This window comes from Embiotoca jacksoni, unplaced genomic scaffold, assembly GCF_022577435.1.
Source record: "Embiotoca jacksoni isolate LCO1_2020_lvr unplaced genomic scaffold, fEmbJac1.0.p SCAF_9, whole genome shotgun sequence".
Taxonomy (NCBI): Eukaryota; Metazoa; Chordata; class Actinopteri; family Embiotocidae; genus Embiotoca; species Embiotoca jacksoni.
This window is the reverse complement of record NW_027185447.1, coordinates 20,489,495-20,504,128: the sequence shown is the minus strand read 5'-3', so window position 1 is coordinate 20,504,128 and position 14,634 is coordinate 20,489,495. Positions and strand designations below refer to the sequence as shown.

General features: G+C 42.4%; 1 protein-coding gene across 3 annotated transcripts in view; it reads right to left on the bottom strand.

The window, feature by feature from the left end:
• acap3a (ArfGAP with coiled-coil, ankyrin repeat and PH domains 3a) overlaps positions 1-14,634 on the bottom strand; it is a 62,472-nt gene that overhangs the window by 18,486 nt on the left and 29,352 nt on the right. For all 3 annotated transcript variants that reach the window (XM_069141685.1, XM_069141688.1, XM_069141686.1), the window contains exons 5-10: positions 7,904-7,962; positions 7,412-7,595; positions 5,941-5,985; positions 5,586-5,681; positions 5,174-5,248; positions 2,169-2,180 (exon numbers count right to left, since the gene is read on the bottom strand). In XM_069141685.1, coding sequence (XP_068997786.1) covers positions 2,169-2,180; positions 5,174-5,248; positions 5,586-5,681; positions 5,941-5,985; positions 7,412-7,595; positions 7,904-7,962 — 471 coding nt within the window. The remainder of the gene's footprint in view (positions 1-2,168; positions 2,181-5,173; positions 5,249-5,585; positions 5,682-5,940; positions 5,986-7,411; positions 7,596-7,903; positions 7,963-14,634) is intronic.

The window sequence follows — 14,634 nt, the reverse complement described above, 5'->3', positions numbered from 1 at the left end:
TCCTCGAACATTACCGCCGGTCACCGTCGACGTCGGCCAACCCTGCAGGTGCAGCCGTTAAACGGATCAGTGGCCGCACGAGGACAAAACTTTCCCCTGGAGATGAAAAGCTTCCCCTGAATCCTCCCGAACACGAGTTCCTGCGACTCCTCTCAATGAGCCGCGTTGAGGTTTCGGTGTGTTCATGAGTGAAGGTGTGAAGCGCCACGTTTGTCATAGAAAAGTCACTTTATCACTCCCGAAGGAGGAGAATATTTAATCAGACGGGACAAACAACTTGTTGGGGCGTAAATGCATAAATTAATTCAATAAATGAGATGTTTTTTTTATTAGAGCTGCAACGATAAGTTGGGTAGTCATGGAGCCAAAAATGTATCTACAACTATTTTCATAAATGATTCATCATTTTAATCACTTCTTGAACAAAAATGCAACCAAAAAAATTGTCAATTCAGACTTCTTAATGTGAGAATTTCATGCTTTTTGCTTTGCCTGATATTATTGTAAATTGTCATTTGGACTGTTGGCGGAGTAAGACAAGAAGTTATCAATTTATTTTATAAAGACACAAATCTGTATCAATTAACCAGGCAATTAATTGGCAGATTTAATCATGTGAATGAGTGTTCTTTTGATATTTTCTGTATTTACCTTTGAATGTTAAATGGTTTATGCTTGGGCCTCCTGGAGTTTTAAATCTCTACTTAATGTCATGGAAACAATTCACTACTTTAAAATATGTGATCATACTGAACTTTAATGGCTTGTTTAAAGGTGCCGTTAAGGAGTTGCAAAATCAGACAACAAGAGCAATGTTGGCCCTCATTAGTAAATGTAGAAAGTTTGATTTAACCAATAAATACGAAGCAGGAACTCTTTGATTGGTTAGTTGCAGCATGCATGTTGAAACATGCCATCGTGGACGAATCACAACAGAAGTCCCTGAAGTAAACAATACTAGTGAACTGACAATAATCTAGTTACAGCAGTTATAAATCAGAAACACTGGCATCACATAAAATAAGTAAACAGCTGAATGACATGTGGTTGTTTTCTTGAGTTACATAAATCAGAAGTCGCCGTGTTTTTTTTTTTCTGGCTTTTGCAAATATGTGACAACTTGAACTGGTTGAAAAAAAAAAAAAACTACCGAGTTTAAAAGATCAGTTTCTATAGAAGTGGTGTTGAGTCTAAAATTGGTTCGGAAGGGTATGAAGGTCTAGAGAGGAAGAGGAGAGCTCTGCGATGATGATGATGATGATGCTGTCGGGTATGAATATCATATCCCGATTTATTAACGTTTAGGCATATCGAGATCTTTTCATGCTCTCGAGCAATAAATAAATACGTCTGCAGGCCTTTAACTCCCTTTTCTGCTCCCCTGATTTCTCTCTGAGTAACGTCTGCCCCCCCCCCCCCTTTTGTCCCGTGTAAGTTTACACAAAGCTTATTGCACATACTGGATGTGATGAGGAGGAGAGGAAGAAAAAAAAGAAAAGAAAAAGGTCTTTAAAGGGAAGAAGAAAGGAAGGAAAACAAAAGTGGGACAGACTGGTCTAAAAAGCAGCTGCTACAAAGACGGTAACTATAAAAACAAAAATATGAGGATATTCTACAGCGGATGTCAAATCTGTCATTTAATATTACTATATATATTATAATATGTTAATTATAAGGCATATAAAGTGAAATAACAGTAAACCGGCATTAAAAAGTAAAATAAATGTAGCTGACCGACTTCTTTTTTTTTAAGCAGAAAAAGCACTTTTTGTGGGAAACAGTCGCACCGTTTTCTATTTTTAGGACGCTGCAATGATGTCTTTGATGTCACAGGCGGTTTCTATATAGGCCAATTCCAACTAAGTTCAGTGTTTTCACATTTTTTTTTTTATTTAAAATAAATCATTTTTATATAAATGATTCAGGATGCACTTCAGCTTCGGCCCCTCGAGGCTCCTGCGGTCCGACTGCAGCTGAGGAAAACTTCAAAAGGTGGGCGGTGGGGGTGGGTGGAGGGGGTGGGGTGGGGGGGGGGGAGGTTGTGCTAATGTTTCCCCCCTGAACACTGCGGGGGGGTGCACGTTTTAACCACACACTTAAAACCAAAGACGAGAAGTAGAAAGTGAGGTGGAGGGAAGAATAAATAAATGGAGGCGTACTGTACTCACCTGCATGAGGGTCTGGGAGGAAGACGGCGGCACATCGGGAAACATACAAGCAGAAGAAAAAGAGAATCAGACGAGGATAATACGATAATCTTTCAGGTTCAGTGCACTTCTTCGTTATCCTCCTTCTTTCCATCGCACTTCAGCAACAACAACAACAACAAAAAACAAAAAAAACCATCTCTGGCCTACATATGACACACGTGATACGAGACGGTGTTTTCATTCCACGCGGCTTCAGCTTGTGACCTTGTTTATTTACCGCTGGTTGTTGCATAAAAACTGTAAGAGCTCTGGCGGAAAAAAAACACAAAAAAAAACAACAGATCAATAACGGGGGGAGGGAGGGGGAGGTGGGGGGAGGGAGGCAGATATGACCCGGCCCTTCCCCGCGGGTTCGTCCACAGCCCGGAGGGAGAGCGCTGACCGTCAGGCGCCGGCTGACAGATGGTCACTGATCCTGGGGTACGAAGGAGCCAGACACACCGGCCCGCTGGAAATTAGGCTTTCTGAATTATTAAAAGACGGAGACCCCAGACAGGGAGCGGCGGCAGGCAGCCCCCCCCCACCCCCACCCCCCCCTCCCTCCCCTCCCACCTCTACCCTCCCCAAACATCAATAGGTTTCATTATTGGAACAACAGGAGGCGTAAAATATACTCATGCCAAACTATCATGAAGCATGTAAAAATAACATATCTATTAAAAATCAAACCAGATATGAAATCCAACTGATAACAAGCTAACAATAACAATATAGTGATATTTAGTTGCTGCAGTGTTTAACTATCTTTATTTAGCCTGTCAGCATGCTATCATATCACTTACCACTAAAAACAAAAGTGCAGCTAAAACGAATCATTCGCTTTTCCAGATTTGTGCGCGTTAAAAGTCTCTCGTCCAATCAGGCGAGAGTCACGTGACCCGTCCCGAATCTGCTGGCGTGACCTCTTTCGACTAAAATATTTCAACGGCTATTTCATGAATTGCAATGAAAGTTCGCGTGGACGCTTGTGGCGTCGTGATTCACCAACGCTAACGTCTTTGATGAGCCAAATGAAATTTTCCTCCGGCGCCACCGTGAGGTCGTCGTTTGCGGTTCGACATTAAAACAACAAGTATTCCGGTGAATTGATCGTGAAATTTATAACAACTATTCAAGCTCGCCAGAGAATACGCTTAAACAGCTCTGGTAAATCATCTGACTTTTCATCTAACACACCGTCAAAATGTACATTTGTCCGGGTATTTATATGGAACGTATTTCAATAAGCGGAATATTACAGATTATATAAAATGGTTTTAAGGTGTGTCCCTCTAAAATTGTACTTAAATGAAATATAAGACACAAAAAAAAAAAAGTGTAACGTACAGCACGCTCTGCGTTTCTCTCATTTTATTTGTGCTATTTTTTTGTTAGAAATGTATAAAAGGTGAAAGATTGAAGAAACACTGCAGATTCATGAGCTTTTTTTTTTTTTTTTTTTCCCCTCTCGGTTTGTGAACTAATTGACAGCTTCGTTTACGCTCTCCTGCTTCCTTTCTTCAAGTTTTACATCTAGGAAAAGCTACCAAAAACTATCCCGCTGACACCTGCAGCTCACTCCATCTGTCACATGACCCTCCTCGGTGGTGGCAGCGGTTTGTCGGGACAAAATTAAACCGACAGTAAATCCCGAAGGAGGATCACGGACAGCAAATTTCATGGCAGTGCAACAAATCTTTGCGGATATCACGCTTAAAAACCCACAATCATCAACCTCACGGTGGCGCTAGACAAAAAAAAAATAAGATTACCAAACTCAGAGGGATGAATCCTCTGGAAACAATGGACGTCAATATAAAATGTAACATCAGTTTACTCCAGCGTTGAGCTGCTGGATGGACCGACCGACCGACCGACCGGTCGAGCTCGCCGTCCGTCTACAAATCTCGAATAAACCGCAGAGTCGGCACCTCACGGCTCCCGCTTATTTTCATCGGCACATGCATGTGCTGACAGTTGCCATCGACAGCAGACAACAGGGGGATTAATATCCCTTAAAACACTTAATTCCACCTGATTTAATGCTTTAAATCGACTGCCCGGACTTTGTTAGGGAGATTAATCAAACACTTCCCAGCTGCCCGGGTCTAATCCCTCCCCAGTCACAACAGACACACCGGACCAAAGTGGCAGACTGGATCTGGGAGGTGTGATGTCGGCACGCTCGCGCCCCTGTTAGCTCATCGGAGTGGCTCGGTGGCAACCTGCCAGGCTGTTAAAGGGTCAAACCGTGGACATAACTTTAGACTCTCTACATGTGCAACTTTCAAGACAAACACGCATGTACAGGACCGTGAACCGCGTGACACAAAGTCATATGACCAAAATATATTGATTTTTTTTTTTTTGCATCTGAAAAGCGAGCTGTGCTTGTTTGGTCAGTGTGCAGGCTTTTTTTTTTTCCTCTCATGAGAAAGAAAAATACTGAAGCCATATTACATTTAAGACATTTTTCTATTTGAATACGATATAATAATTCTAGAAAAATACTGAAGCCATATTACATTTAAGACATTTTTCTATGAGAATATGATATAATAATTCTAGAAAAATAATGCTGGCAAAAACATCAGAGTACAATGGAAAACCAGAAGGGACAATATATTCCAAAATTCTATATTTCCCACTAGTACACTGTATAATAAAAAAATTTCGAGTGATTTTGAATTAACGGGACCAGCACCAGAAATCTGATGGATGAAACAACCAATGTTAACTAATTCAAGGTTTTTCTGCAAATAACGACACTTTTTCATACTCAAATTCAACTGAAACTCGAATAAGCAAAATAAAAGAGCCTCCTGCTGCTTAATTTACTGTCAACAATCCAACTTTTAGCCAGAAATCGGATAAAAAAGACATTTTAGACCTTTTAAGACACTCTAAGGCCTTTTTAATGAGGAAATTAATTCCAAAATGTATTTTATTTTAGTCGGCCAAAACAAACCAAACCAAAAACTCACCCTCTGCTGAATGGTTGCGTGCTTGTGCTCCATTTCTCTCTTCTCCATGGCCGAATCAATCACCAGCTGATCCAGCTGAAAGTTCAAGTTCACACACGAACACACACACACCAAAAAAAAATTAAAAAAAATGAGTCTCTGCAGTCAAAACGTACTCGCAGTATTCACGTTGCAGTGAAACAACTAACAGATCTGCGGTGAATCGGAGGCGCCGACTGTGAACACAGAGCGAGCGCGTCGGGTCGATGTTTGGTAATGAAGCATCGATTCTGTTCCTCCGACCCGCAGCTGCTTTTTCTAAAGTCTCGCAGCGTCGGGAATTTAAAAAAAAAAAAAAAGGGACAAAGTGCTCCTCGACTAAAGTCCGTAAGAGACGATGATGAAGAGCGGTGACGAGGATGCCGGCGCTCACCTCAGCAGCCAGCTTCTTCATGTAGGGGTCGATCTCGTCCAGCAGGTTGTAGCCCTGCTGGAACAGCGAGTACTGGGCGTGCATGAACGACAGCATCTGCGCGGGACAGGTAAAGTAACATTCATCAAAACTACGACCGATCAGGTTAACCTGTTTTCACACGCTTTAATTTTGACTTGAAATTTTCACCAAATAATTTTGTTGTATTTCAAGGTTATTTCCGCGCTATACGTTTGACATCGGATCATTTTTAACTTACTAATAGAAAATTAAAGTTGTTTGCAAACTCTTAACTGTGATTTTATTTACAAAGTTTCATTTAAAAAGAATAAATAAATCGTAAAAATTAACTTACAGCATCGAGGATCTCAAATTTCTTCTTCGCCTGAAGGACATTAATCTGCAGAAAAACACAAAAAGACAGAAACTTTCAATGACTTCCAAAACAATACACTGTACAGTCCTCGGCCCATACGAGCTATTGGGATAACTCCCTCTAGTGGACATTATTTCCCCCTTTTTCAAAGCCTGATATCAGTAAAACTCAACACATCCTGCCCCGACAAAATAAAAAAAAATAAAAAAACCACTGATCGTACTGGCAGCACGAGTCTGTCCACTCGTACAAAGACATCATTATATGAGCAGATAAATGGCAGATTTGTCACTATTACTCAGCTGATTTGCCATAAAAGTGACTCAACTTCCTGTCGAAGCCAAATTAAAGCAGACATCGTAAAATCAGAGTTTACTATGACGTCATGATTTTTGATATCCATCCAGGATAAACGTCATTAAAGCTTCTGATCTTTGCTCGTAATCGGCCGATTCAGACTCTTTCTACAGTAAAAAAAAACAACCAAAAAAACACGTAACAGAGGTGATTGTTGTCTGATCAATATGAACACCGGAGACCAGATGCTGCTCAACGTATTATCTTCTTTACTTTGGCTTCACGTCAAGTTTAGGACTCAGTTCAAAGTTCGTGTCCTCACATACAGAGTGATCAAAAACACCTGTAAACATCTGTAACCTGCTTCGCTATCAGCCGCAGCTCATTTGATCTGCTGTCTCGGTTGGTGTTTTTTGTTGTTGTTGTTTTTTTACTGTATTTCATTGTTTTCTTCTTAATATTTTCTATTTTTGCGCAATTGTATTCTTGTCAAGCACGTTGTGACATTTACTCTGTGAAAGGTGCCACAATAAATACACTTTATTTACTTACTTACACGTATGTAAAGCAGCAAACACATTTTCTCTTTCATCAGACAGATTTTGTGTCCGTTATTTCTCTGATTTAAGAATTTAAAGTGGAGATTTTGTAAGATGATATATTTAAAAAAAACAAAAAAACATCGTGCATAGATGATGAAAATAAAATGCAGCATTAAAAACTAAATCAGTGGTCTCCAACTATTTTGACATGCGATATGTGGCCGGTGTTATTTAAATAAATGTAATTATCAGAAATTTCACAACAGAACAAGAGTCCGAAGAAAGAAATATACGTTTTCTTCTCTCCTCTCCAATTAAAAACATCAAGGCACCTTTAGATTTATCTAGTGACGCTTTCAAGGGGTCCGACCTTTGACCCTAACTCCCTTACTTCAAATAAAGTATTTAAAACTAGCCCAAATCTTTTTCATCCACTGCTGCATCAGAAACGACAACAACCAAAAGAGGACATTTACTGCAGACTCAGCACCTTTGCTTTGATACTTTCAGCACATTTTGCCGCTCTTTATGCACTTTCAGTAAAGGAAAAAGGTTCCCGGAGCTTCCTCCCAACGCCGCTGCAGATTAAACACAAGAGCGGTTTCTCTGACCTGCAGCACGTAGTCCAGCGCCAGGTGGCGGAAGCACTTGCGGGTGATGCTCAGCGTGCTCGTGGCTTCTTCCACCTCGTGAGGCTTGTTCCTGGGCGCCTGAGCGTTCTTCACCTGCGCGATCTCCATGTCCTCGCGCACGCGGTCGAAGTGCTTCTTGGTCTCCTTGAACTTCCGAACATCCCTGACGGACGGAGAGCGGGGAACGAAGGTGTCGACGTTAAGGCTTTCAGTTCAAGACGGAGAAGTCTCGGGAAATTTTCCAAAGTTAAGAGTCGCTAAAGTCGCCTCCTTCGGCTGCATTGTTCAAGATTTAAATTGGTTTAGTATTTGAACACGCCCAAAAGGTTTTGAGGGGTACAAAGGTGCATGTTTGCCTTTTTAAAAGGTTGTGGACTTTGCCTTCTCTCCTCCCGCATCTGAATTTTTCATGCACTTCAAAGTTCTGCAGGGATATCTGACCGGAGCAGCGAGAACGGCAGGTTTACTCACTCTTTCACGAAGTTGTGCAACTGCTGCTTCACGGACCGCTGGGCTTGATCGAAGAGGATCTGAAGGAGACAAAGGAAGACCGCTATTCATCGTTATTTTGGAAATACGTGGCAGTGGAAGGCATGAGGGGAATCATTTTAGACGTTGTTGGATTAATAATCTTGATAATCGACTGCTCGTTCAATCAATCAAACTTTAATATTTATCTATTTTGATGCAGTTCAAAGCGCTTCGCAGATGATTGACGGGCCAATAAGACAGATACCAGAAGAATAAAAGAAATTTGAGAACAATTTAAAAACAAGATTAAAAGGAAAATAAAACAGTTTAAAAAAAAAAAAAAAAAAAAAAAAGTCAGTCACTCATTAAAATCTACTTAAGCTCTTTTTAAAATGTACAAATTATTATTTTATTACTGATAGTTCATAGTAGCCTTTGCAGTTTTGTATGTTATGTGAATAGACATTTAAAAACAGCACTAACACTATTATTAATCAATAAATGCAGAGGGTAACGTAGCAAAAAAATTTTTTTAATTAACTCAACTAAAATTACCTCAAAATTCTACATAATTAAAGTAAATGTAATTTAAAAATCAACACATGTCTGCGCACTAGTGCATTTTGCCATTTCTCTTTTCAAGTGTTTTGGAGGGAAAATGCAAAATGCTTCAGTTAAACCACCTGCAGTTACTTTTTACATCACCAGATGGCGACAGAGCTCATGTTTTTTTTGTTTTTTTTTTCCACATGCAAGATGCATGTTAAAAACGATGCAGATGCATGTTAAAAACGATGCAGACCAACCCCGCCCCACCCCACCCCCCCTTAAAATGCCCGTTTGGAATGAATGGAGGAGGAATATCGCTCTGATTCGAAACACGCCCGCTTTAACACAACAGGCTGCCTTTGGTTTGGTGTTTTAACATTCACCATCCCTCCTCTCCTCTTCCTCTTCCTCTTCCTCCCTCGGAGCACATCGCTCGTGATTGCTGCTGCCATGCTGCTGCTGCTAAATAGGTCACTCGGGCAGAGAGGGGAGGGAGGGAGGGAGGGAGGGAGGATGGGAGGCTTTTCGGTACAATGTGACACTGCGGAGTCGGCATCCAGCGCAGGGTGCAGTCAAAATTGCCAAAGCCCACGTGTTGTCGCCACCACCGAGCAGCCAGACTGGTTAAAAGGTTTTTTTTTTCTGGCCTCAGCCTGCCTGAATAATTGGATATACACGAGTCGACGTGTGGATTAGAAGATTTGAGCAAAACTCGGTTTACGGGCGTTTTAACAGGGATTACAGGCGCTGATGAAGAAGAAGACACTTCTCTATTGTTATAATACAGATGACTGTAATTTAACTGGATTTAGAAATAGAAAAAAATGTGGCTCCGATGGAAGCGGTCAGTTTTTACTGAATTCCTGACATCTCCGAGTTTGTTTTGATGGTGGGTTGAAGGCTGCGTTTTACTGCTCTATAAACCCACTGGGCCCAAATAAGCATGAGTGGAACAACAAAGCAGCACCTCCCATCAGAAACTATGCACTCAACTGTGAACTGCACCAGACAAGAGACTGAAAAGTAGACGTAGCGTCCAGATCTGAAATATGGAAGTACCTAGAGGTGCAATACCACCGAGTGCCACTGGAGGTCGGCTCTAAAAAGCCTCCGGCTCCATAGACTCCCATTCAACTAGTCTCATAAAATTCTCAGTAAATAACATTTTTCCATCAGTTATCTCGTTGTTGTTCGCTAAAGTCGATCCTTCTTATTAGTTTTCTGGAGGTCCATCTGAAAATAATCCCGTCATTAACTAGAACATAAGCTTCAAAAAGATGTGTTTTGGGGAGCGTGTCTGTTTGATTGACAGGCCTGTGGTGCAGTCAGTTTATGGCTAGACGTAGTATCATCGGGTTTCCAATTAGACCGAGTCAGGTCCCCCAGCTAGTCCAAATATGGTCACTTCCTGCTCCAAACCGCTCGGGACTGGCAAAACGGCGCCGGACAAAATCCGAACTCGAAGCCGTTGACAAACCAACGGGTGACGTCGCTGCCGGTTGCCGCTGCTTTTATCCGAAACACCGACAGGTGAGGCAACATTTTTCCAGCTTTCTCGCAAAAGCGACATCTTCAAAGCAAATCAAAAGTTTGACGGTAAACTCTCTCCGGTCCGATTGTGCGTTTGTGGTCAGCCCGTTTCCCTGAATTGCACTTGTAACGAGCTCTCGGGAAAAGTGAAAACCAGAAGCCGTCTCCGGGAGCTCCCGCGAAAAACTCAAAAACAACATCAGCGGGGCGGCGGTGCGCGGCGGCCGTAAACACCCCCGGGCGTCAAGATTAGTCTGAGCCCCGCGCAGACAGGAGCGAGGGTGGGACGGTGGCTCGCTGGAAAACCACAGCTTTTAAAAAAAAAAAAAGGTTGTCAGCACACCGCCGTCATGTTGGTGTGAGGCCGGAGAGCTGCGGGGAGACTTCCTGGATATCTGGGGTCGGTGCGGCGCTGGTGCATTCCTGAGCTGCTTTGTGGCCCGTTGACGGCCAACTTACATCGGACCAAAGTGCCACAAGGTTGTTTCTGCACGATGTGAAGCAGCCGGACTGAAATACAGCAGAGCAGCGGCGGAAGAGGGAGGGTGTGGGGGTGGGGGTGGAGGGGTACTTTAATTTGCCGCACTAATTACAACGGGGCTGTAGGGATGGTCACAATGGTCTGCAGGTTCATTCATCCTAAATTGTATATATTTATTTTATTTTTGTGTATTTAGTCTGTGTGTGTGCATTTATTCATTGCTCTTGTTTTTTTTTTTTTTTTCTAAAATAATTATTTTTATCTTTCTTATTTTATGTGTACGTATTTGTAAATGTTTTTCATATTTTGTGCACCATTTTTGTGTTTCTGCGTTTGCTGTGACGACTAAATTTCCCCACTGTGGGATTAATAAAGTCTAAATCTAAATCTATTCTATTTATACTCAAGAAATCGACATCGAGTCATTTACAGACCGAAGAACAAATAAAAACAACGGCAGCGATAAGACAAGCTGACAGATGTTGAGATTGAACCACAGTTGAGCTTCTAGTTAAACCGTTTAACTGTCAGATGAAGGAAGATTTAACCTGAAAGATGAATTAAAATCAACTAAAACGTAAAAATAAGAAGGTTACATATAAGAAGCATTAAAAAAATAAACGATCTAGTTTGAAGTAAAGTAAAGTTATATAAAACAATTACAGGTCGAGGTTTGATTTAAAAATCGAGCTTCGGAAATGTGTGAATGGAGTAATTGACTTTAAGGAGATTCAGTGTTTTGTTTCAGCACTAAAGTTCAAATCGGACTGTCCTAACGTATGTAATCTTCTCTGAAATCGCAGACGACCGTATCATTTGACTCTCGTGTCTAAAAAACGAATCCACGCACATGACCGAGCAGGAAATGTGGCTGATTATATAAAAAAAAAAAAAAAACATCCCGTCAAACAAGTCGTAGGCGAGTCGAGAATATCCGACAGATCTTCGGCCAAGCCGATATCGGAGCTCAGAAAACGAGACGGCACCGTCGCAACGGACGACTGTGATGCCTATCAGGTTTTCTAATCCCACCGTCATCATTCCAGCAGCACGTCGGGGCGAAATAAAGTCACAAAATCAGCCGAGCGATCATCCTTTAGTCCACGAGAAGAAGCAGCACTCAAACACCTCCGTCACCTCCGTCAGAGAGAGAAACTGTTGTTTTAGTACACAGGTGGTTTCCAGCAGCACTCCTCCATGTTCAAAACTTCCTTAAAATAAAAAACTTCACATACGCTCAAACTTCTGACTTTTCTTTTCTCCCACCGAGCTGTTCTGGTTATGAGGAAGTGCTCCAAAGGGGGAGTTTGTGACAGGGTCAAAGGTCACGAAACATATACGTTGTGTTTCAACCGTGTGGTGACATCACTGTGACAGATATCCTCAAACAGCCTTTTTACCGTGTGACATCACTGGTGGGCGTGGCTACAACCAGACCAGGCAGCGGGAACAAGTTTGTTATTTTTTGGGGGGGAAATAATGCTTATTTGCTTTCTTTTATGAGCTAGATGAAAAGGTTGATACCACTTTCATGCTTTTACACTAAACGTAAAGCTACTACGAGCTTCTTTTTTTTTTAAGCTAAGAGGAAAGATAGTTATATCCTTTAACACTTTATCGTAAGATGGCGCCGCGCAAAATCCATCACAGTACAATAACACTGTTGACTGTGTTTCTTGGTTTGTTTGTATATAATATATATAGATATATAATGTACTGTATATACTGTGCATTTTATATTTTATATTTTTTACTGCTATTTACTGCTATTTTATTGCTTTTCTATTATTCTATTCTATTCTATTCTATTATTTTATTCTATTATTTCTATTATTATCTTATTGCTTCTGTATGCTGCTGTAGCGAAAAAAATGTCCCCTCGGGGATGAATAAAGTAACTGCCTACCTACCTTTAATGTTTCGGTGGATTAAACTTAAGCTTCATAGGTGCAAGTAGGGGGAATTTTGTTGAACCAGGCTAGCAGTTGTCACCCGTTTTCAGTCTTGAAGCTAAGCTAAGCTAACCGCCTGCTCCCTGCAGCTCCCCACTTAGATTTCATAAGCTTCAGTGGGATTAATCTTCTCTAAATGACCGTATTACCCAGAGTGGCATAAAAAATACTTCGAGGAGACCGAAATAATTTGAAGGAAGCGCAAATACATTTTGAGGACGCACAAGGCCGACGTCTGTGCGAGCGTCACACGCGCTCGCATTGACACACGCTCGCATTTTTTTTTTTTTTTACTTCGCCAACAAAGAATGCAACGAGGAACGATCGGCGGTTTCAGTTGCGAGCTTCCCGCTGCCTCGTCGCTTCGTTTTCTCCAGTTTCCAAACATGACCCGAAGACGGCGGCGTCGGCGTCCCACGCGGGAGTTCGCTCATTCAGCGCGAACGCGCAAAATCCCGACTGCAGGAACCGACAACGCACCTGAAAATAAAATACAACCGTGTGCTTTGAAATCCCACCGGCTCCTCCAGTATTTACCGTTTTGCGATTGCACTGAGACTCGGCGGCTCAGATGTTGGAAAAGTCTCTCTTCATTTCTAATGTATGTTCAGAGAGTCAAACCTGAGTCAATAATTCATGGAGTTTCATGCCTGAATTAAACAGAAACTGATAAAAAAAAATAAAAAAAAAATGCTGGCCTGATTCTGGTGATGATCGTGTGAAAGAAAGAAAGAAAGAAAAACATCTATTGTGAAATCTCGGGAAGGGGGGAAAAAAAAAAAAAAAAAAGACTCGGAGCCGAAGTGAAAAGAGCTCCGCTTGGCCGACGGCTTCTCGACGTTCACACAAACAGAGGCTGTTTGTTCTGTTGTGCGGTATTTGAGAGCCGAGCTGTCAGGAAATGGAGGGAAGCGAAGGGGCCAAAACTCCTTTTCTACTTTTCTTGGATCGTACGTTTTTTTTTTTTTTTGTTCTCCGAAGGCATCCGAGCGTGGCCGCGACACGAGCGGCTGGCACTCGGGAGGTCCCGCGGGGAAGGAGGGGCGGAGCGGCAGCTGCGCGGCAAAAAAAAAACCGCGAACGCACACCAGACGGGACGTCCTTCGGGAAGCTGCGGATTCGACCGACATCATTTCTTATTGATCGGTTGCGCTGCGGGAGTCCCGCACGGCCGCACACTTAAATGCACACAAATGATTAAAACACGAGCGTGGAAAAGATGTCAGAAGAAAATATTACTACACATCGTCCCTTTTGTCTCAAAGGGGAGGGGGGGGGGTGTTCTCTTATCGCACACACACACACACACACACACACACACACACACACACACACACACACACACACACAGACATCCTCTGTTCTGCTTTTACATCAAAGAGACAAAGAAAACCTACGAGAGACAATCATATTAATGTCCGGTCAGATTCTCGGCTCTACTAGACTGCAGGGAGGGAGGGAGGGAGAGGAGGGGAGGGGAGGGGAGTGTGTGTGTGTGTGTGTGTGTGTGTGTGTGTGTGTGTGTGTGTGTGGGGTGAGCCCAGCTGAGCTTCACAGCGGAGGAGGCCAGCTGGTCCCGGTCCAAACCGCACACTCTCTTCTGTTCTCTAAAGAGTGACACACTGAACCAGACCAACAACAGGGGCAGCTTGAGTGACATATAATCTGAAAACTTGACAAAATATCCAGCAAAAAAAAAATAATTGTAAAAAGCCATTCCTCGTTAAATGACAGCAATCCAATTAAATTTCACAGTGTACAGCCTGAAAAATTTTTTAAAAAAAAGACCATTGTGTCGCATCGGCTCTTTCCTGAGAGTTAAAAAAAACCAAAAACACTTCCTGAGTTTAATGACGACGCTTCTCCCTCCAGAGACGAAGGCTCTTCAACCTGCAGCGGATTAACTAACGCTCAGGTATTCAGCGCTGCAGGAAGGGGCCGGTTCAAGGGGCACAGCCGAGTTTTACTTTGGCCCGGACACCGAAATTAAATACGATTCAGATTTTTAGGGAATATTTTTTTTGGGATCGTAAACCCACATTAATTCGCTGAAGCTGTTAAAGCCATCAGGTTCCACCAGTCAATGTGCTTTACAACACCTGTCCAATGGCTTTTCGGAGTTACACGCAGTCGTGTGTTGCTGCGTTGCTGACTCAGCGGTTTTCCAGTTTGTTTGCACCCCCTCTAACCTCCCTCCCCACAACACCTCCGCCATTTAA